The sequence below is a fragment of the Atheta coriaria genome, unplaced genomic scaffold, assembly GCF_025399875.1.
Source record: "Atheta coriaria isolate IRGN ID8LTWV9N9 unplaced genomic scaffold, Caltech_Dcor_3.1 hic_scaffold_10_pilon, whole genome shotgun sequence".
Lineage (NCBI taxonomy): Eukaryota > Metazoa > Arthropoda > Insecta > Coleoptera > Staphylinidae > Dalotia > Dalotia coriaria.
In genome coordinates this window covers 908,898-933,855 of record NW_027045452.1, presented here as the reverse complement: position 1 = coordinate 933,855, position 24,958 = coordinate 908,898, and the positions used below count along the sequence as shown (strand labels likewise).

The 24,958-nt window shown below is 34.0% G+C and overlaps 2 protein-coding genes across 3 annotated transcripts in view; both read right to left on the bottom strand.

The window, feature by feature from the left end:
* Nucleotides 1-13,254, bottom strand: part of Scp2 (Sarcoplasmic calcium-binding protein 2) — a 41,751-nt gene extending 28,497 nt beyond the window's left edge. Inside the window, exon 1 of one of the 2 annotated variants that reach the window (XM_065314997.1) lies at nucleotides 13,100-13,254. The gene's annotated coding sequence lies outside the window, so the exon portion shown is untranslated. Of the gene's footprint in view, nucleotides 1-2,273; nucleotides 2,481-13,099 lie in introns of those variants that run through there. The other variant, XM_065314998.1, reaches the window with a different exon arrangement.
* A 4,987-nt stretch (nucleotides 13,255-18,241) lies between these two features.
* LOC135800744 (uncharacterized) lies at nucleotides 18,242-23,641 on the bottom strand. The gene is made up of 7 exons (XM_065314063.1): nucleotides 23,519-23,641; nucleotides 22,435-23,454; nucleotides 22,037-22,378; nucleotides 21,669-21,974; nucleotides 19,186-20,205; nucleotides 18,775-19,116; nucleotides 18,242-18,715 (listed from the first exon to the last, which is right to left on the bottom strand). The coding sequence occupies exons 1-7, from the start codon at nucleotides 23,550-23,552 to the stop codon at nucleotides 18,414-18,416; spliced, it is 3,366 nt and encodes a 1,121-aa protein (XP_065170135.1). The 5' UTR covers nucleotides 23,553-23,641; the 3' UTR covers nucleotides 18,242-18,413.
* Between the last annotated feature and the right edge of the window lie 1,317 nt (nucleotides 23,642-24,958).

Sequence of the window (24,958 nt, the reverse complement as noted above, 5' to 3'; positions counted from 1 at the left end):
TGTAAAAATGAACGGGAAACTCTGTTGGTAAGCGCATAACTCAACGACGGCTAGATCCATTTGGCCTATTCTTTTTTAAAATGTTCGTTAAAGTCCAAGGATGGTTTTTACGACGAGAAAAATTCAAATAATTGTCGGGAAAACCCTAAAGACAGCCCTTTTCTATATGAAAAAAGTTGACATGGAGATTCAATCATAGTTATATTTAAATAGTTAAATACAAGATGGCGCGCTGAAGTGCATTATTAGCAATTCTTTAGTATAATTATTTTTTTTTAAATAAAATTGCGAATCTTATTGATAGAATTGAAACATTATGTCTAGAATAAGAGAGTAAAAACGAATTACATTTTTATTAAACACTACCGGCAGAAAGTAGCCGATAAAAGCTAGTTTTCAATACAATTTTTACCTAAAATATATTAAGATTATAAAACTTTTTGTTAACTTATAAAAAACGATTGTTTTAATTTTTGTGCAAAGTAAAACTATTTTTCGCACGAATTCAATTTATTCTGTTTTGTCTACTAAAAACTGAAATTGTATCCAAGAAGATATTGAACATTATGCAACAAAACTCAACAAAACTCATTCTATTGGTGGCGAGTGTAATGAAACTATTATGAAAACAACGCAGCACCAAGCATGTAATAAATGGCTAAGGCGAGAAATTAGTTTTCATTTATAGGGCGTCGCACGCGGAAAATTGGAAATTCACGATATTACTACAATAACCATTGGTTGTTGAATACCACGTGCGTTTCACCTCTGGTTGCGCTAACGTCATTAAATTAATTAATGCTATAAATGTAACATTTTTATGATTATTGCCCGCCAAATGGCGTTTTTACGATTTTCAATTTTGTCATAAATTTGATCCGCTAAACTTTAATCCGTTGAGCAATCTCACATATGAAACTACATATTTCAAATTTGTTTTTTTAACTACATATTTACGTTTATATTATAAATGTTAATCATAACTAACACTTTTATAGATGCCATTGCAAATAACAAATGGAGCGGAACACAAAGACACATATACAGACAGTTCTTTTCTATAGAATAAAAGTTGGCATTCAGATTCAATCATAGTTATAGTTAAATATGTTAGTTGAATTCGAGATGGCGCGCTGAAGTGCATTCTTAGCAATTCTTTATATAATTAATTTCTTTAAAATTAAATTTTGAATCTTATTGATAGAATTGACGTATACATTTATATACATTTTTATTAAACACTACCGGGACGAATTCGCGGGCTTAAGCTAGTTTTATGATAAAAAAAAAGCCGTAAAATTTACGTATTATTGTTTATATTACAGAGTTATTATCAAATACGTACCATATTGCCCACATGAATAATTTTTCTTTTCTTGTTTCATTAAATTTCATTATTGAAACTACAATTTTTATTGAGCCAATGTGTTCCCAAAAGATAGTAAGAGAACTTTTTCAAGTTAACTACCCATTTCCAATCTCGAAACCTAACAAAGAAAGGCAATAAAATACCGTATTTTCGTTAGCAAACGCAATTCTGCAACGTCTGCAACATTGCGCTGTTACACCGCTGCAATTCTCGAATCTTTGCTTTTTCACAGATAGACGTAAAACAAACAAAACTCTTCAATAACCTAATGCAACTTCTGCATTCCCATTGGGATATACGAGTACTTCCACACAAGCTCGGGACGACAAAACCGATCAGGCGTAACGATGTTGCATGCAGCAGTTATTTCTCATATATTTCAGTGGTTTATGAATTCATGCAATATATGTTCTTCTCAATTTGATGCATGAGGATACATATGAAAATATGAATAATAGCAACACAACATCTATGATTGGATTCAATGTTTACTACCAGTGTTTAGTTATTACTTAAATAAACATACCAATAAACGGTAATGAATTGAAGACAAATCAATATGTAATTAGTACATTAAATCTACCTACAGATTGTCACGTTAACAATCAATTATAATGAAATTACGTTATGTTGTCACAAGCGCCCTCTGACGTTCAGAAACGAGATACATGTGATTCACACTTGCAGGTTATTGTTATGCAAACGTTATTGTACGTATTAATTTGTGCTAACAATGAAAGTGTACAACATGTCGCCGCAGGGGTTTAATATTTTGATTAAACACGTATTGTTATTGTATGTTATACACACACACACAAGTAGAGAAACATTTGTGTAATTTTTATAACATAGGCAACATTGCATACACCACGTAAATAGGTTAGGTTCATAAACTAAAACTCACTTCTCTAAACTTTATCCACAGCCACTTCCTTGATGCGCTTAGCAGTTTGCAGGCAAGCGAAAATCATCAAAAGTAAGATTATAACTTGCGAAGCGTGCCTGCGTGCGTATCTCCCTTCTGTTTCATTCAGCAACACATAATTCCTAACCTGGTACAGCGATCCCCGGCCGACGGCGAACAGCACATCCACGCACAATGCAAACGCGGCTTTATTTACTCGGCGGCCGTGTGTCGCCATGGAGATAAATAGCGTTTGTTTTAACATTAACATTCGCGTGCGCTTCATGCTTGTGAGTTACGAGTTGTATGCAAATATTGAGGCATAAATTGCGCAGCTGGCGAGTGGGAAAATTGAAATATTTCGTTTTATACACGAGGTTTTGTCGGCGTTTAACGACACATCATAAGCGTACTTTCATGCGTTAATTAACTCTTTGTTCTGCACAATGTGTTGCAATTTTCTTTTGTTGTTTGGAAGCGAAAATGTCCTTGTGAGTGAATGACTGGTATAAATATTCAGCGAGCGACGTGACTTTTCGAACACAAACTCCTTTCCGAAAGACTTTAGTCGATAAATATCAATTTTCTTTCACTCTTGAGACCCGATGTATTTTTATGGCTGCCCGTTTTGATGATGATATAATTTTTATATCAGCGGTGGCAATATCAGTAAATATACACTAAATTTGACAATAATTTAGTTTTATTCATATGATTTTATTTATTTTGATGCAATATTATATAATTTCGATTGTTTTTGAGCGAATCCAGAAATAACACGGTCTCGTGCGCATTCCTTCAGCTATCGTTTCGTAATACGCTAAAATGAGCTCGTAAAGAAAGCGCCCGCGCTCGCCATCGATGAATAATTCATCATGCTTTTCGTGCTCCTCGCTTTGCCATGGTGCCATTTTTCTTTTGGCGTTTTGCCGTCGATCGAATAGCGTGCGAGAGGAAAACCGGTTAAGAATGATGATGCGCTTCATCCGTTCGTCTTTCGTCCTGCGTCCTTCCGCCAGGTGGTGTGAGACTGAGTCGCTTTATTTCGCGACGTGTGCGAGTGTGCACGACGGCAGAAAATCCATTGTTATTTAAATATTCAGCATATAACGACGCGGCCGAACGTCAAACAGGAGAACACCCCCGAGATTGGAAGCGCTTGATGGGTTACTTAACTATGTAGCACTGGATTATTTAAACTGTTTTGCCATCAGAAGTAAGGAAAAAAGTTTTTGAGAAATTAAGATAAATGTAGTGTACAAAGAAAAACAATCATAATACTACTTTTTAACTTCTTGCATAAACTTCTCATATTAAAATATAAGTCGTATAAAAATCTATAATATAAAAATAAATTGCAAAATATGTTAGTAAGCGCACAACTCAACAACGCCTAGATCAATTTGGCCAATTATTTTTTTAAAATGTTTGTTAAAGTCTAAGGATGGTTTTAACGGCGAGAAAAATTCGAATAATTGCCGGAAAAACCCTAAAGACAACCCTTTCCTATAGGATAAAAGTTGCCATTGTGATTCAATGACAGTTATAGTTAAATAGTTGAATCCGAGATGGCGGTGAAGTGTATTAATAGCAATACTTTATATAATTAATTTCTTTTAAATAAATTTGCGAATCTTATTGATAGAATTGACACATACTATGTCTAGAACAAGAGAGTAGAAACAAATTATATTTTTATTAAACACTACCGGGACGTAGTCGCGGGCAAAAGCAAGTAGTAAATAAAAAAAAGCTTTAATTTCCTTTTTTTGTGGCAAAAAATAACTAAATCATATAAAAGCACTCTAATGTTTTGAATATAAGCAAAACACATTTATTTTTACTCAATATTAAGAATAATGATGACTAACGCTGACTTGGTTAAAAGAATTACCCTAAAAGCAAAGCAAAGAAATGTCAACATGCAAACCGACAATTTGCATTATGATTTCATTCATTTCTCGTTCTTTTTACTCTCTTATTTCGGTTTTACATTCCGGCGTTTACTTTGCACCCCTGGCTACTAGGTTAATACCACATGGAGCAGGTAAATGTCATTTTTTTTCATTCATTCATTCATTGGCATTTGTCACAATCACAGTCACGTTTACATTTACGAGTAGAAACGAATTCGTAGGTAGTATGGATACCAATCATACTGGAAGTTGCTTGCACGATATAGTCGACTGACACGCATGCAACTCATTCCAAATTTGTCAAAATATCAAACTCAAAGAATATAATAATAAGTGCTTTGATTTATTTGTATGAGAATATACCTGTGTATTCCCAAATATATAAAAATACAAATTGTTATTATGTGATTTTGTGAAAAGGTAAGAAACAGCAGCAGCAGAATGCTTTGATTTGTTTGACTGGTCATTTCGTTTGGTATTGTGCAGCACTATAAACAAAAGCGCAGATGCAAGCTCCGTCTCCGCTCCGTGTATAAAGCCGGTAAGTAATGAACTTTAGTCACGGCCGTATTTAAAGTACCACTTTTTGTGTTTAAAAATGGTGGAAAAGCTGGCGCTTTAAAGGTGGACGTAGAAAAATTTCTTTTTCATATTGATGACAAATTATATTAATGTTTTTATTCTCTAATATAATTTTATAAATTTTATAACAGTAATCGTTAGTTGTTATTACCGCACTATAAAACTGAGATGTTCCATTTGCGCACATTGTGCTATCTCACCAAACACGTAAATCGCAACAACTGCAACAACTAGTTTACGCCCGCAATCGCTAATTAGTATGTAATTGCTAATTGCATCGGCGTGTCCCAGAGCCCTACACGACAAACACGAATGCATTGCACTGAACATCGTAGCAACCAACAACAGCTGTTTCGTCTCCACATTCACACCCCTCACCTTCACACCTTGCACATTTGTAGTGCACTCTTGTTGCAATTAACGCTTATGGTACTCAAGATGCTTATGATACTTGTCCTGTTAACGCCGACACTTTGAGGTTAATTGCTAACCTATTATTTTTACATCTCGCTTATGACTAGGTTAAAGTATAGTTTAAAATGTGTGTTAAGTGTAATTTGATGTTTAATTTATTTATAATATAAAAATGAATCGCAAAATCTGTTGGTAAGCGCATGACTCAACAACGCTTAGATCAATTTGACCAATTCTTTTTTTAAAATGTTTGGTAAAGTCCAAGGAAAGTTTTTACGACAAGAAAAATTTGAATTATTGAATCTTATTGATAGAATTGACACATACTATGCCTAGAACAATAAAGTAGAAAGGAATGACATTTTTATTAAACACTACCGGGACGATGTCGTGGGCAAAAACTAATATTAGAATAAATAAAATTTATTGAAGATTTAATATAAAGAACAGAAAAGATTTTTGTATTGATATGTAAAATTTCAACATGATTATGATCTGAACCAGTACTCATAGTTATAACAAAAAGTACTGGCAACAAAAAAGAAAAACTTATCCAGTTAAAGTACTTCACAGCAACAAAGACTATAGTAAAGCACGCATAAAAAAACACATAGAATTTCATGATTAAAGTTTTATATTGCTCATAACAAGTTTTATATTCAAAAATTCTTTCATGTGCTACAAATTCAAATACACTCTCCAAGTATGTTTTATAATAGCAAGCATGAAACAGAACGTTTTTAATTAAATTTCCCAACGATGTGCAAGTTTTAATTTTATTCATTGATTTGTATTGATTTGTTTTCCGATACGATTGAGTGATTATATTTTGTTTACGTGTACCGCTACAAACATTAATAATTTGTTAATATGCAAAACACACTCCTGCTGTGGGGATGGAAAGCATTTTATTATAAACTAGGGCTCAGCGATCGTAAAATACGTTTAAAACTTTTTCCGGTTAACTTTACGATACCCAGCTCGCAATATCGATAAGTTAAATAACTTAAATGACTTCAAAGTTTAATGAAAGTGGATAAAGTTTATATAGAATATTAGCTTAAAGACTATAAGATATAAGAGCAACCCAGTATTACAAACTCAAGCTGGGTGCGGAAAACACCCATAAATTGTATATAAATTTATGACTTTGAAAAAAAATCAATGGTTAAGTTGCGGCACATGTATTGAGGAAAGCATACAGTTTTTCTTTTATGTGTTACAATTAAAACAAACAGACAATTTATGTTTTTTCTACTTTTAAATATGAGCTGTTAGTGTTAACAACACTTTTAGATTATCTGTTTACGTCAATAAATACTTTAAAAAGTCATAAAAATGAATAGGCCACCAGCAGCACAAAACAAAGTTCTTTTGTCTCTTTGATACTATAACCTAAACAATGTAGGTTATGTCTGTGTCTATTTTTGAATTATTATGACTAAATGTTTTGTACTTATTTTAGGTTTTGTGATTTTCTGGTTGTTTCACTTTCTCTGCAATAAAAACTTATTTTCTGATCGATTTATGTAATACATAGCATTGATTTTAGTAGAATACTGAAATATATAGATATCTATATCTACTATCTATTAATTTGAAAAAATCTACTCCGTTTTATAACAGCAATTTTCTACATTAAACAAAAAGTTTTAACACCGTCCACGATAACGGCTTGAATGTTTGAACTCTGTTTCGTCATTTGCACGCCAGCGAGTATAAATTCTGCATCGTTTCACGTTTATTGTTGAACACTTCTCTCGGCGAGGGCACTTTTATTGCTTTAGCGTTAGGCTGTTGTTAAATGTATCGACGTTTACGGCATTGAGTTCGCAGAAAAACATGCGATTGTTTAGAAATGTACAATTTCTGGAAAACGTGAATAAATGCATTTTCAATATTTAGATGTATTCGTTGCTTGGTTGAATTTACTGTTCGATTTAACAATTTAACGACATTAAGCGGACGAAGTTTTTATATTACTCTTTTCGATAGCAATAAACAAGAATTAATTAAACATTAATCACGTTTGGGACTTTCTTTTATTGATACTAATATTAATTGATCTTCAAAATGTTTTAGCAAATTTAATTACAATTACAATTAATTAATTATACACACTGAAAGCATGGAGTATTAGCTAGTAGCTTTAATTGCGTTGAATGGATATGTCACCAAAAACTATCGAATGAAAATCGAGTATTATCTAATTTAAAGTTAGTTCAAGCATATATAGACAAGTTGAGTAACTGTCTGTGATTGCAAATAACTATTTCAACAAATGAATAATTAACTGAAATTGAATTTAACACTAAAAACTTGACGTGGTTTCATGTTGCTAAAGAGCACATGTCTAATGGTTTGAAATTAAATTTCATTTAATTTGTAAATAATTATGTTTCTGTTTGTTTAATTATGTATCGGACTACATCAAGGCACAGGGAAAAATAAATTACACTATAATATCCAGTTACAAACAATGTTGTCAATGCACACTGCTGTTTTTGAAGCATGTTTTTTTTATTTATCAACCATTTTGTTTGAATGCTTCCAAAGAAAGCCATTAGTCATTGCAACACGAATGCGCGTGATGTGGCTTCAATTACGTAGTGAAATCAGGTGAAAACCTCAATGCTTTCGGAAACTTTGTTCGTTAATTAGGAAACTCGATAAGTTTCGATTTTACTCGTACACCGAGCGTTGTTCGCCTGCAGTTGTTGTAATTTTTGCGAACGCACTAATGGCAGTGCACCTTCGCCAACTTTGTTCGACTGGATCAATAATTAACGTTTTTGGTAATAGTGCACGCGCTGCGAAGAAACATAAGCCGAACGAACGGGTTTAACTTTTAAACCTTATCGACGTATTCCATCGAAGAATTAATAATAAACGTGTCTACCTCGCGCGTTTGATATAAGATTATAATTTATGCAGGTTTCTAAAGGGAGCTTTCAAAGTGCATAAATATAGCTCGCGCATTTATCATTGCCAAAATCGACGTTATTACTCACAAGAAATTTATGTCTTGTCATGTGGGTACATACAGTGTGTCATTAAAAGTCAATTTCATCATTTTAATGCCTTCAGAAAATGTTATTACATTAAATTTGCCAAAAATAAGAATTTTTTATTTTTGGTGTTCTTGTGTAATTTATATGTAAAACCGTGTTTTCTCTGGTTTCTAAAATTTATGTTGTTGCGTTGTTTGCTTTGCTTGAGCCAAATTTATGTAGAAAAAATTGAAATACCCCCGAGCTGTTTTTGGGCGTTGATATAAGTCGATGTACGTCGGTAGGAAAGTCACACTATCAATCAGGATTCTCGACGTTTTCTGCATTTGCCCGCCTCGGGTTTTCTCACCCTTTGCTCCCTCGTTTTGTATAACTTTTATGTCACAAACCCACAAATATTGCACGTTTGCATACGAACAAATTTGATCAGAAACCTTTTCGCGTTGTTTTTTCAGCAGTTGCCGCCGCTGAAAGAAACACTGCTTGGGGCAGACACGTTTTATTGAATGCGATTGAACAGTGCATATCGAATGAGACTGTGTCACAAGCTGCCCAAATGCGGAAGGCACCGAGATGGAAAGTTGCGTTAAGCTTGATTTACGACAATTTTCAAGTTGGAAAAGCTTTGAAATCATGTTGTGTGCAAGCCCTTGGAGTTTTCAGCGAGCGGACGCGGTTCTATTCGAAACTTTTGATTTCTTTTTGCGCTTTTGCTTTATATAAAGGCACGAAAGCGTGATGGTTGCTCGGAAGCGAACAATGCGAATTGGTTTAATATCCTAATCTCTGATCGTTTGCTACAAAGAGGATATGAAGAATTATTACAATACTTTGTCTGCCAAAATATCATTTTGTTAAAAATAGACAAAAAACAAATTTTATATATTTTTATATAGATGTAATCTACAAGTTTTAGTCCAAAAAAATAAAATAAATACGAGTTACAAGAAAAAAGAAAGAAACGTGAAATTTATTACTCTCAACCATGAATGCTGGACATCGAAATTGCGTAAAAAGTGCACTCGAGCAAAAGATTTCCAGCTCTTACCACACCGGGCTAAAGACCACAAAAGGACGAAGGCAAAGCCGATGTTCCATGCTCTGTAATATTTCGTCTAAGCGCGCGCGGTCACCGCCCCAAAAAAGGCGAAAATCTAGCGGAGCAACGTGGACGCAATAAAAGTCCTTGGATTTTGTAAACGCGTGACGCGGAAAATGCTCATTGCCCACCCGACATCGTTGATTTTCGACGTGACACGCATGACCGAGCTGCAATGGCGACAGCCCGCATGGACGAGGACTACCTGGTGCGATGGTGATGACGGTCGGACAGCACGTCAAATTGACAAATTTAACCGACCATCCTTCAGGATAATTAATTCAGCTAATCAAATTAGCAAATCTGAATTATATTATGAGTTTTATTCAAGTTTACTGACCAATGACGGTTGTTAAATAAGTTTTCAGGTGTTAAGTAATAAGTTTAGACCATAATTTGATAATGATAATGTTTTATGGTAAATGCGAGTACATATATAAGTTTAGATATTGCAATAATAAATGAATACTATAAAAATAAATAGGAAAATCTGTTTGTAAGCGCATAACTCAACAACGCGTAGACCAATTTAGCCAATTCTTTTTTTTAAATGTTTGTTAAAGTTCAAGGATGGTTTTTCCGGCGAGAAAAATTTGAATAATTGTCGGGAAAACCCTAAAGACAGCCCTTTTCTATAGGATAAATGTTGGCATTGAGATTCAATCGTAGTTATAGTTAAATAGTTGAATCCGAGATGGCGCGCTGAAATGCATTTTTAGCAATTCTTTATATAATTAATTTCTTTAAACTAAAATTGCGAATTTTATTGATAGAATTGACACATACTATGTCTAGAACAAGAGAGTAAAAATAAATTATATTTTTATTAAATACTACCGGTTCGAAGTCGCAGGCAAAAGCTCGTATGAAATATATGTAGTATATGTATATGCATGTAAACTAAACATAAATTTTGAAAATGCATAAAAAGATTTATTTTCTTATTACTTCTTATAACATAATTCGATTTGTAATTTAATCCACATCGAATGTCCGAAGCTCCTCGACGGAAATGAAGAAAAACCTGTATAACTACCGCGCCATGCAGAATATTAATAAAGTGACTCGCGACCGCCTGCTACTAAAATAAGTGCCTTTATTCGTTCGACTTTTTTCTGCGGCGCGTTGTCCGTAATTCATTCGAATTTCGCGTTTTGCAGGCGTCTGCTCCTTGTCATCACCATCGTATCGTACATTTCTTTTATTTCCCTTTCATTTCCATTTGCTTCCGGCCATGCCTGCCTATTAAATCTTCTCTTCCGCGAGCCACTTCCACCAGCACTCGTCGACAGATCCAGCGCCAGAATCCAAGAAACAAAAATAAAAAAACGCTTACTTACAGCGTTGAAGAAATCCGAAAAAAATGAAATGCGTCTTCGAATTAATATTGCGTTATTTCGGGTAATCCTCTTCGATGCGAAGAACTTTCTTATCCCGCGTTCGAAATTTGCACATTCCTTGCCGATGCGAAATGCTTTCCGCGAGGACACAAAAGCAAAATGTTTACCGCATCGTGTAGGTCGCTAGGAAAGGGCCGGATAAGACGCAAACAGAATGAAAAGGGCGAATGACGTCAGGACTCATATCGCTGGGATGCATACGCGCCAAGGTATGCTCAAGGAAATCTAATTACAGTGTGACAGCGGGAAGTCTGCGCGACCTGCCAAAAACCTGGTTAAACTACGCAGAACATGGAATTACGTTGACTATCAACATACAAAGTGTTACCTAATAGAATTTGAACATTGCTTAGGAACATTTTAAACTCTCTGTACTAGATGTGATAAGGTTATTTTGGTAATCAACCCGTTCATTAGGTTTGTCTTGGAATGCCTTGTGTGAAGCGATCCTTTCAATTAATTTAAACGTCTCCCGTCGACATTTCTAGCACTGATGCGTAAACATTTAATTTATATTAATAACTTTAGATTAAATCTAGAGCTAATCTTTGGGCAACTCTTTGGACCTTTCTTACGAGTACGCTTGAATTTATTTGTGTTTTGCATTAGCGCGCGGTAAATAAACTCGCGCGGAAGAAAATGCAAAAAAGTACGAAACAAGCACATTATGCTAAATTCTTCTTCTCAGACCGCAAAGTTTTTCTTCTCCTGCGTGCGGGTTTGCAAGCGAAGCGCATTAAAACGTAATTTGTTAGCGCCGCGGCTCGCGAGGATATCTCAGATTACTTCGCCGATACCTCGGGGAGAGTTGTGAGTTTTAGAAATTTCTTTTTGCGGTTTATCAGGGTCTGATGCGAATGCGATTGTCAATGTGTGTTCTTAATGGTGGCGTGAGTACTTAAAGGATGAAAAACTTCACAAAAAAGAAACGCGAATAAAAAATAAAATAAAAGTGATTGTTTTGTGTTTCAGCGACTTTACTAACCTCAAAATGTATATACGAGTACTTTGTCTCGAGTGTTACGAATCTCTTCATAATAAATTATATGAAATTATTTTTTCTAAACGATTTCGTTTCTTTTGTGAGCGAGGGCTAATCGACTCGCAAATGCGAGCTTTCAGCTGAGATAAAGCTCGCTGGCAAACTAATTAGTGCGAGCGCGCGGCCATTGGTGCCTCGAGACCTACAAAGCTTTGGCTTCTATTTCAAACTGGTCGGAGGACGTTTTGTCGCGATAAAAACTCAATTAACGTGCGCATTATACGGGCGTCACTCTGGACGCGCATTGATAACGAATAGTAAGTAATTTGTTGCTTGCGTCACTGGCAAGGAAACAAACAAAAACTGTTGGGTATTTATAATGGCCTATATAACACATAATTTTATTTGACGTAATATTATATGTCAGAGTCAGATCGGAAAATGGAGAAGACCCTTGAGATTTTGCGCGCAACTTTCTACTTTAATAATATATTTTGCGCATCAAGAAGAAAAACAAAATATTTTCACATCCTTAGATAAACACTCGTACATCCATTCAAAAACGATAACATTTTTGTTTGGTTTTGTGCGTAAAATCAACTTTTCCAAAAACTTTATTTTTGAAGCAATTGTAACACATTTTATATTTTGGAAAGTAAAAAAATGCATTAATTCTTAAATTGTGAGCAAGTTATTAATTTTTTTAACCTGTTTTATATATTTTTGTAACTGATTTGAAAATCAAAGTGTTTTCTAAGCGTCGAGAAAACATCGTTAAATAAGATTGAAGTGAAAATTTAATCTCGCATAGCTAGACATTGAATCAACCGGTTCGCAGACGATACGTCAACATGAAAAGGGAGTGAAAATGAGAACAGAACAGCAAGGAAATGTTGCGTACATTCGTTCAACAAGCATCCAATTACAATTTACGATTTATATCCTGTAATTTTACATATTCTTAGAATAACCTAATTCAAAATGAATTTTATTCATTAAAATAAGAAACAGCAATATGTAATATTACTGAATATCTTTTAATCAAAAGTCTTTATTTTTTACTATTAATCATATCATAGGTGCGCCATCTATTATCAAACTGTCTACTTTTTCTTTTCTTGCTCAGTTGAAACTTATAATATCAATTACTACATTATTAGATAACTAATAATTTTATTAACAAGCCCACAATTGATTTTCACCGTTGGTAATGCGCTTGGAAACAAAGAAAATCGTTAACACAGCACGTAAATTTTAACGCAGCGTCATAAATAAATAAATAAATAAACATGACATTAACATTATCGCCGTTCTTGAATAAATTACCACGCTGCGCAATGGTTTTATTTAATAAATAAATACCAGGACATTATGCCGGTGAATTTACTCGTAAATTTATTTATTTAAATAAATAGTTCATACCTGGTAGGGTTGTTCAAAGTTGGAGCGCAATTTCGAAAGTTAGTCAACAGCGTGGCGCACGATCAGAAGAGCAAAGGACGCAGGACGAAGCTTTTAGCCTGTTCAAGCGAGCGACCGCGACGAGACTGACCGGAGGAATCAGCCGCGGCGCGCTCCTGTGCTTTCGCGCTTCCCGCGTGCGCGCTTTTCCGCGCAAGGCCCTGCGTGTGCTTTCCCACTTTCGCCCGCCACAAGCCGCTCGAGCCGCACTTCGAAGTGAGCTATTATTCGGAATCCCACGACGCAACACCTATTGACGAGGCCGGTCTGTACAGAAAAAACCGCACCAATGCATCGAACGAAGAGTAGTATAGTAAAGCCAAAAGTATATAGGAAAACGAAAAGCTCGCACGAAGAAAAGCACAAAGCGCTTTTAATGGGGTGCTACCAGAGGCCGAGGGCAACAAAGCTCAAGCAAAGGTGGCGGACCTAAAGCAGACCTTGCATGACATACCGACACAAGTGTTATTTTTTTGTATATATTTTTTTATTTTGCAGTCAAGGATTTGGATTTGAGCTAGTGAAAACTGAAAGGATTGAATGCTAACGACACGATCCACTACATAATCTTGATATTGGCGTATTGCATTATGTTCGCGTGCTTTCGTTGCGGTTTTGCGTATAAAGTCGTAAAAGCTAAAATCGGATGAACGTAAAACTTGTAATGCAATCTGAACAATAAAGTGCGATACAATCATGTTCCAATAAACCACTCCATGTCGACGCCAATGAGGAAATGGGAAAACTAGTGTTTTCAATAATTCTTATCCCAGAATAAAATAAAATAAATGTTTACAAGTTTATTGCTGATTTATGATTGGCGAATGAAAGCCACTGAAATAACAAGGTCATAAATTATTCACCAAAACATCAAAATATTTTGCAGTTGTAAGCTTCAGTTAATTCAATAATTTTATAATAATTTCACAAAATCTCATAATTGTTCAAAATTATGAGATTGTTTTTGAATAATTTAGAGTATAGCACTCAACCTCAAAATCTGATTGCATAATTTTTCTATTATAGTTGTTTCCATTGCCTGAAAAAGCATTCCACGCACTTCCTGTCGTGCGTCTGGGAATACGTTTCATACATCATATTTCATGCGTCGCTTGGCGGCGAAATTCAATTGCTCGATTCCTCAATTTCGCGCACGCATGCCGTGGATTTCTAATCACTTCTTCGGCGACGGCGCACAGTCGCGCGAATTGAAAAAGAGGAAAAAAACTCAATCAAGCGGAATGATTAACGATGTGCTTTTTACACGTGAATACGTCGAGAGTTTCGCACGCATAGTCTATGGAAAGTTCGCGGAGTGTTTTATACGCGGCAGTAAATAGCGTAAATAATAATAAAGTAAATAATATATTAATTAACTTGTCTGCCAATGAGGGGTTGTATGAGATAATTGATGGAAAATATTCACATGTGTTAGATTTAATTTATTTCAGTTTAATAAATTGAATTTTGTATTTTTAATTTTTGAATTTTTATTTTCAATTAGTATTTGAACGCAACTTCGTTTAGGAAGGGTTTAATAAAAATGTAATTAGTTTTTACCCTCTTGTTCTAGACATAGGTAGTATGTGCCAATTCTATCAATAAGATTCTCAATTTTATTTAAATAAAAACAATTAATTATATAAAGAATTGCTAATATTGCACTTCAGCGCGCCATCTCGGATTCAACTCTTTAACTCTAACTATGATTGAATCTCAATGCCAACTTTGTTTTTAGGGTTTTCCCGGCAATTATTGAAATTTTTCTTACCGTAAAAACCATCCTTGGACTTTAACGAACATTTAAAAAAAAATATTGGCCAAATTGGGCTAGGCGTTGTTGAGTTATGCGCTTACCAACAGATTTTGCGATTCATTTTATATTATAGATGTATGTTTGACATTACACGTTTTTAATTGCAACATTCCTTGAAACTAACTTTAATTAAATCATTCCATCATAATGCAAACACCCAACCTTTTACACGCCAATTAAATTAACTAATTGACCATCAAACCAAATATCTTTGGGAATTTTCAACAAAAACAAATTTAGATTTTCCCCTCTTTAAATCAGCTGCTTCTCAGTGTAGACGCTTGATTAAAAATGCATGCTATGTAAATCTATTAGCAGGTATTAGAATATTAGAATCACTCGCGTGCCATCCAGATTCCGCATCTGCGGCGGGAATTCTGAGTGCCGCCTGTCGGAGTCGCAGATTTCTGCTGAGGGGCTGTATGGGCGTGGGCGGAATTATTCATGACGCCGGCCGTCATTGCTCGCGATGTTATTTCTCTTTGCATTGCCACCGTTTTCATTGCTTAATGGAGCTTTGACGCGGCGCAGCTCTACTAAACAATACAACAATCATCTCTAGAATCCGGAATATTCCACCAAAAATTAATATTATTTTAAACTGACTTACTCAACTAATATCAAAATTATAGATGTTAATATCCTTCAAAATTTCTCAAATTAATTAGGCTTCAAAGTAATAAACTTTCATATTAATATCCACGCAAAAGTCGGAGTGAAATAACGCGAAAACTCCCGTGTCGAGTTTCAAACGTTGTTCAAATACAAATAGGCAGGTCTTGCGGTTTGGTTGCTCGATGAAACATCGAAACAAATATTGATATTCGTTTGCAAACGCCTCGGGCATGCAATTTCACTAATTATTTTTAGCATCATTACAATAAAGCGAAAAAGCCATAATAAAGCTTTGCAAACGAGTGAAAAGAAAAATGAAGGCACATAAAAAACACGCGCCAAATGAGTTTTTAATATACCTATCTACTCGTTTTTTGTTACTTTTTGGCGTGAAAGAAACCCGTGTGATTGTGACCTGCAGACCGCGCCGAATGAATTATTCCGACAGCGATTAATTTGGTAACGTCTCAACATTTTAATACCGATTTAATAATATTGAAATTACCCCAGGCACTTTTTTGCATTCAGCGGTGATTAAATATTAAATAACAAGCAGGTATAAATTTGACGCGGTGCAAGTTCATTAATCAAACATCACTTCGTTCCACCCCCATTTAATTACTGCGCAGAAATCAATTTATTTGTGTACTTATGATAATATTTTATATTATACTAGCTTTTCTCAAAGTAGTGTTTAATAAAAATGTAATTCGTTTTTATTCTCTTATTTTTGACATAGTATGTATCAATTCTATCAATAAGATTCGCAATTTTGTTTTAAAGAAATCTATAATATAAAGAATTGCTAATAATGCACTTCAGCACGCCATTTCAAATTCAACTATTTAACTATAACTATGATTGAATCTCAATGCCAACTTTTATCCTATAGAAAAGAGCTGTCTTCAGGGTTTTCCCGGCAATTATTCGAATTTTTCTCGCCGTAAAAACCAACGTTAGACTTTAACAAACATTTAAAAAAAAGAATTGGCCAAATTGGTCTAAGCGTGGTTGAGTTATGCGCTTACCAACAGATTTTGCAATTCATTTTTTATACTATAGATGATCCGTTACCAATTATTATCATCATAGTTTGATGAAATAATGCATTTAAATTTATAATATTCAAACAATAAAAAGATAATTTTATAGTCGAGTGACTATATTATATCTCAGCGATTTAATGAGATTTGCGTGAGATTGTACGTCCATTAAAGATTATCATTTACGTGCGCGTCGGGAATACGTTGAGTCTTTGCGAAACTTTGCGACCGGCAGCAAGGACTTATTGGTTTTGCAAGTTACGCAAGTTTCCTAAACGTTACGGAAAATTTAAGAAACTTGTGGAAATTTGTTGTCAAGATGTCGTCGGTGTATTTGTTTCATATTTGCGACCCTTGTTAACTGTCACATGTCGACGTAATCAACTAAAGTAATACGACTTTGTGAAGTGGCCCTCATCAGATCTTATTAATAATCTTCACTTAAATGTTTTTGATATAAAATTGTTATAATAATTATTAGACAAGCAAACTATTTCGACATTCATTTTCTGTTGTTATTTTTTTGTAGTTATTTAGACATATGCTGATCAAAAACGAAATTAAAATTTATATTTGTATTATGTTCTGTGTGGAGAAGTCTATACTATAGCAGTACAATTTTTTAACCAAATTGAAGATTGTTGTAAACAATAATTAAACATAGATAATAAATTGGTAGATCTTACAGTATTGGACACAAATTTATGCAGATTAATATTTGCATATATTTAGCCATATAATAAAATAGTTTTCCTAAGTTAACTATAGATTTTCATGAACAAATTCTTCGCTGACCACTTTTCTACATTAATTTGTTTAGGAGAAAACTGTGAAAGACAAATATTTCAAAGGTTTTTAATCATATGTATTTATGAAAGTGTAATTCAAAATTATACTGTTATTAATTATAATTTATTATGATTTTTTTCTGAGGTACCTCTAGATCTTCAGATACATTCAAGACGTCGACAGACTAAACCGTAAGTTCTATTAAATCAAAAGTTATTTTAACACGGCAATAAAAGATTTTCTTATGCAGTGTTAATTTTAAGTTTTAATATAATTATTAATATAATTAATATAATTATGATTAAAACAAAACTGGAAATAAATTATCCGGCGCATCCGCCAAATATGTGTAAATTGCATTTGCAGGATATTAAATAACACAAATTTTTATTGTTAATTATCAAAAAACATTTAATTATATTGTTATTTTAATACATAATTGCAATTTAATAAGAAAAATACACGAAATTCACAATTTAAATAAACTCAATGTAAATGTAATTTTTAGAAGCCAATATTAAAATTTGTGATTCATTACAAAACAAAATTTTAAATTCCAACTTTGGACATAAAAGGAGTAGTTTGAATTTTTAAAGTGTTTTCTTCAGATTTTTTTTTTAATCATAATTAATTATTTTTTAATTCTTTTACATTCGAAAATAATTGCTATTTGACCTTTTAAACATTTCAATGATAAAGTCAAGGTTTCAATTTATTTAAAAATTTCGGAGATAGGATCCCAGCGAAACGACGGGTCGCGCAAATGGTTGAATAAGATTTGTGGAAAGGCTACAAAGGAAACTGCTGGATTTATAAAGTTTGCATTATTAAGTTGCCATCTATGGATGAAGTACAGAACTACGCGTACACCGCGCTTCTCCAATCAATATATTTAGGTAGTGTTTTAAATCAAGATGACGTACACTCGACTATAATAAATAATAGGAAGGAAAATTCTCTTTATGAAAATACAAAAAAAAGATTTTCACCATAAGTTATTTATGTTTCATATTTATAATTCATCTTTTCCATCTTTCTTGATAAGCTTTTCGTTTTCGATAATAGGTAGCTGTTTCCAGAAATCTTTATTACCCAAATCGTCAGTTTTTCTCATTTCGATGTTTTCTGGATTACCGATGTATAAGTAATCCAATGAATCGCCAGAGATTGGCGTCCAGTCCGACCTACTTGGCTTTCCAGTTCTTGCGAATGCTACCCACGAATCGACCAACAACTCGGTAATAATCTCGTCACGTTTAGACGGTTTCATTGGCGGATCAAAGATCATCAGCATATCATCTCCATGGGAAACACCTGCAAAATAATGACCAGTAGCATAAAAAACAATCTCAAAAACAGTAAAAGATTTTTACCATATTTCTCCTTATAACCGAAAAGAAGTTCAGGAATAGTCCAAATATCTTCAGCGGTGTAGTCGTATAAATAAAAGTAAACTGGGGATTTGATTGCTTTTGAATGCATTCGGATAGATTGTTCCATTCCAACGTTAAAAAGACGATCAGAAGCCATCTTGATAATTTGTGTGAAAGACTCCAGGTTGCATTTCGCATCTTTGAGATATTCCTGCTTTATTTTCATTGTTACTTCATTTATTTTTGTGTGTGGCACGGACATCTCATAGTGCAGCATAGGCGGTAGAAATTTTTCTAAATTATTCGACAGCTGATCAAAGTAGTCTTTTCGCACAGGCAACTCTGTAAAGTTTTTAATTCTTTTTTATCAGAATCTTCATTGAATAATTATAACTCCAAAGATTAACTTACGTGAAACAGGATATAACCCTTCCCCGGTTGTTAACGACGCCAACCATGGTATATCCTGAACCTTTCCTTCTTCAAGTAGTTTATATGGATGTGCGGGTAAAAACGGTTCCTCAGAAGCACTATCCACCACAAGTCCAAATGGAGAAAACGGTAAATATATCCAATCTCTAAATAGTTTTGTAACTTCAACAATTTCCGATGCAGATCTCCTCCTTAAACAATCTAGAAACTCTTTACTGTCTTCATACAAACAACCCACAGCTTTTCCAACTTGTTTTGCTTTCTGCCTTGGAGCTTCATGAATTGTCCAGGGATCCAAAACATTACCACTGGCAGAAATAGCGTTATTGAATAATCCTTTAGACATTGGTGATAACAAATGATAGTGAACGCTGGCCCCACCCGCGGACAACCCACTAATGGTAACTGAGTTAGGGTTACCTCCAAATAACTGAATATTATCTTTAATCCACCTCAAAGCCATGACTTGATCTTTCATTCCATTGTTTCCCGGAAGATACTTGTCTTCCAAACTCAGGAAACCTAATATTCCAACACGATAGTTTAGTGTTACCACCACAACATTCTTTTTGATGAATAATTTTGGTTTCGCATATAAATGTGCACTGCCAAACATGAATCCACCTCCATGGATATGAACCAAAACGTCAAGATTTGCATCTGGTTTTATTTCATCTCCAGGAGTGTAAACATGAAGATATAAACAATCTTCAGATCCTTTTGTGAGACCCTCATTAGGTTCGTCATAATGATCCACTTGGATACAGGTATAAGTTGAGTTGGCGATCCACGTACCAGGCCATGGTTTTATTGGTTTTGGTGGGGAAAACCGACGTTTTCCGATTGGAGGCTGGGCATAGGGAATACCAAGGAATTGCACATAAGTTGCATCTGGGTGTTTCTGTACGAAACCTTGAATTTTACCATTTTCTGTATGTACTATTGGACCTTCATAATCAAACTTTGAACTTGAAGCATACACAAATAATTGCAATATCACTGGAATTATAAAATAAACAAGATAACATTAAATTTCAATTGAAAAATAGTTTAAATTACTGTTTATTTATATTTAATACATACCGGCAAGCAGTGGAATGTTACGCATGAGAACCATTTCGTCGATGTTGTCGTTCACGACTGACAACACTTGATTGTAGACTGCGACGTCTTTATATACTTGTTATTAATATTGGAGGAGGCTACCAATACCGTAATCGTATGTTTATCACTTTATTATATCACACAAGTTGTTCAAGTGGTGTTTACGTAGACATACTTGAAAGGGTCAAATGAAAACTGATTACACGTTTATAATACGACATTATTGAGTATTGTTTCAAGTTATAGTAGCAAATCCAGTAAGGAGAAAATATAATTCCAGAATTGTAAGATTTAGAATTAGATGTAAGCAAATTAAAATTCATTCTGATATTGTATATTGTTTTGGGTTCTTGTTAGCTACCCTTGTTAATTGGGGAGTGTCGCCTTTGGGAAGACAAGGTGTCAACTTCACTGACTTGTATAATTACTTATGTACAGAGAAGTTAGAGTACTAAATTACTTTAAGTTTGAATGTGTGTTACGTTCTTTTGCATTAAGTATGCAAAACTAATTTTGTGTTATTGTCCATGATATAAAAATGAATCGCAAAATCTGTTGGTAAGTGCATAACTCAACAACGCCTAGACCAATTTGGCCAATTCTTTTTTAAAATGTTCGTTAAAGTCCAAGGATGGCTTTTACGTCAAGAAAAATTCGAATAATTGCCGGGAAAACCCTAATGACCGCCTTTTTCTATAGGATAAAAGTTGGCATTGACATTCCATCATAGTTATAGTTTAATAGTTGAATCTGAGATGGCGCGCTGAATTGCATTATTAGCAATTCTTTATATAATTAATTTCTTTAAAATAAAATTGCGAATCTTATTGATTGAATTGGCACATACTATGTCTAGACCAAGAAAGTACAAACAAATTATATTTTTATTAAACACTACAGGGACGAAGTCGCGGGCAAAAGCTAGTTTACTAATAAAAGTTTACCTAAACTAGTTATTAAAAAATATGGGACTTAGGAAAGTGTTAAGGTAAACAAAAAACTTTTATCAACTTTTACATTTCTATCGGGGTTCTTTGTGTTATTAAAAAGTATTAATTCCGAGGTAGACGGTATCAAATTTACGACCTATTTATACGTAATCTAATTATTTTCGCACTTAACATCTATGGCTTCTTCGTCCAAAAGTCTTCTCTTCTCATATTAAGAATAAAAGTTATTTCATTGTTTTACAAAACAATTAGTGGATTATTTTTGCTTAAAACATGATGCAAACAAACATAAATATTTTGAGGAAAAATACAACGCAGACATAAAAGTACATCTTTATTTACATGTTTTGTAAAATGTGCACATAACTTTTTGCGCAATATTTGTTCGCGTCTACGTTTAATTTTATAATTCTACTTTTGCTTCACGTTTGAAAAGTTTCGCATTCTCGATGATAGGCAACGCATTCCAAAATGCTTTATTACCAAAATCATTTGTCTTCCTCATTTCAATATTATCTGGATTACCGATGTATAAGTAATCGAGAGAATCCTTTGATTTTTCAAAAAGTGGCGTCCAGTCAGAACGACTAGGTTTGCCATTTTTAGCGAAAGATACCCACGTGTCCATTAATAATTTCGTAATGGCAGCGTCGTTTTTAGTTGGTTTTCTTGGGGCTTCCATCATCATTAAGATATCATCACCATGGGACACACCTAAATTAATAAAATTAATACAATTTAAAAAATTATTTATTATATTTGTAAATTATAATTACCATATTTTTCTTTGTATCCGAATAAGAATTCCGCAAAACTCCAAATTTCCTCTGGTGTATAATCATACAAATAAAAGTAAATTGGTGATTTGATTGCTTTAGAATGCATTCGGATAGATTGTTCCATTCCAACGTTAAAGAGACGATCGGAAGCCATTTTGATAATTTCCGTGTAAGTTGTTTTGCTAATTTTTTCATCTTTGAAATATTCTTTCTTAATTTTCATTGTAACATCATCTAATTTTGATTTTGGCACTGTCATTTCATAATGTAATAATAAAGGAAGGTATTTTTCAAAATTATTGGCAAATTCATCGAAATAATCTTTTCGTGCAGCCAATTCTATAAAATAAAAAAAATAAAAAAGTGTTTTTTTAATTAGTCCAATATAAACTTACGAGCAACTGGATATAACCCTTCACCAGTAGTCAACGAAGCTAACCATGGTACATCATTGATTTTCCCTTCATCAAGAAGTTTGTAAGGGTGCGCAGGTAAAAATGGTTCATTTGAATGACTATCAACAACAAGTCCAAATGGAGAAAATGGCAGATATAACCAATCTCTAAACTTTTTGGTAACTTCTACAATTTGTGATGCGGATCTAGTTCTTAGGCATGTAAGGAACTCTTTGCTTTCTTCATATAAACATCCAACTGCCTTTCCGACTTGTTTGGCTTTCTGTCTGGGAGCTTCATGAATTGGCCACGGATCCAAAACGTTTCCACTAGCAGAAATTGCTTTATGGAACAATCCCTTTGACAATGGTGATAGCACATGGAAATGAACACTGGCTCCACCAGCGGATAATCCAGTAATAGTTACCGAGTTAGGATTACCTCCAAAGAACTTAATATTATCTTGGACCCACTTCAACGCCATGACTTGATCCTTCATTCCGTTATTTCCCGGTAGATATTTATCTTCCAAACTCATGAAACCGAAAATTCCAAGGCGATAATTAAGAGTGACAAAGACAATATTTTGGTTCATGAAAGGTTTCGGTTTGGAGTAACCATTAGAGCTACCAAACATAAAACCACCTCCATGAATGTGAACAATCACATCCAAATTAGCATCTGGGTTGATTTGATTTCCAGGAGTGAATACATTCAAAAACAAACAATTTTCATCGCCGGTGGTAAGACCTTCTTGAGGGACGTCATAATGATCAACCTGAATACACATATAAGTTGTGTTTGCCACCCAGGTTCCAGTCCAAGGTGTCATGGGTTTAGGAGGAGCAAAACGACGTTTACCAATTGGGGGTTTAGCGTAAGGAATACCCATAAATTGCATATAGGTGGCATGTTGTTCTTTTTTGAGGACACCTTGAATTTTACCGTTGGGTGTTTGGACTATTGGACCATCATTATCAAATTTAGAACTTGATACGCACACTGTGATATAGAATATCACTGGAATTAAAAAATCATTAATTTCGGCTCTAAATGCTTTAATTATTGTTTATTAAATACAAACCGGTTAGCAGCAAAACGAAACCGTTGAAAGCCATATCGCCGCATCAACTGATATTGAATTTACGGTGCGTTGATTTTTATACATTTATTTATATTGTTATCTCATGTTTATGTTGACTTAGACCCACAGACACAAATAAAATACAAAATATTCAAGCAGTTCAAATTTGGTGACCCAAAGTCTTTGCAAAGGGTCAAGACTGCTCTGATTACAGATTAGGATTTCAAATCCAAACATAAAAATCCAGCGTAATTTAAAAACTTAAATTACATTCACCATAATATTCAATATACGAGTATGCAACTAACGAAGGTATAATTACTTAATGCCATTCTGCATACATTGCATGAATTTAATTTATTCATTCGCAATTGTACTAACATTAATTATAAAAGTTATTCAAATATGCATGAAACCAAAGTAATATTTTAATAAATAGAAACTGTAAATACACGTATAATATTCCCAAAAATAATTCAATAAATCTCAATTTGTTACACCTACGTGTAGGCTTAGTCAAATTATATAAGACCTAATCAAAATAAATTTATACAAATTATCACCATAAGAAAAGTTGACGTGCGTTCATCATAACTGATATAAACGTTTACATGATCCACTCGCATAAATTACCGACTACAACCAAGCGCGAATATTGCGGGTATGAATGAAAATGGGTGCTACCTGTTGAACAGGACGACACAATGCACGTTGTCTGCTTTTCTCGCACCGGGAGATGATTGCGGTGAGGATTTATGCTCGCCAAAGATGCCTGCGCGCCCACGCATGCTCCCTCATGGCGCATTCGTTATTAAAACCCCCTGTAGAGTTAGATAAGTTGATATTACGACGCGTAGATTTTATTGCTGTCTTAAATTGAGTAATGTTTCTGTAAAAATACACCGAGGCCAGATATTGGCAAAAGTTATTTATGTATTAAAACATTTATTTTGAAAATATTTTTTTGAATTTTATAACTTTTGTTTATATATTTTTTTGTTGAATTTGTAGACGTTTCCTGTTTCCTGTTTACAATATTCACAAAATACTTTGAAGCTTTTTTGCAGGGTACTAGTCATAATACCTGACCAGAACAACAAAGGACACAGTGACAAACGATGGTACCCAAGGGCATAAAACTAGACCGGCGATTTAATGCGTAGCGCTCAAAGTTTTGTTGCAACATACTCGTATATGACTATACACAACGAGTGAAAATTCAACTAACGCACAAAGTTTTAACAAATTTACTCCTCGCTGCGCGTATAATTTTCCAGCGTGTAATTACCCATTCCAAGATTTTCATTTAATTGAATGTCAATGTTTTCACTATCTTAACATTCAACATTAATAAGAATACCTAAATAAATCTAAAATAAACCAAAATAAAAATTTTTGGATTCTTTTGGGAGTCGACTTCGATGTTTCTTGTTTTTTGAA

Bases quoted from the DNA above. Each gene is read 5' to 3' on its own strand.
- LOC135800744 (XM_065314063.1), bottom strand. From the start codon at position 23,552: ATGGCTTTCAACGGTTTCGTTTTGCTGCTAACCG. The intron at 23,455-23,518 runs GTTTGTATTTAA...TTTTAATTCCAG, and splicing joins TTTCGTTTTGCTGCTAACCG to TGATATTCTATATCACAGTG. The intron at 22,379-22,434 runs GTAAGTTTATAT...TTTATTTTATAG, and splicing joins AGGGTTATATCCAGTTGCTC to AATTGGCTGCACGAAAAGAT.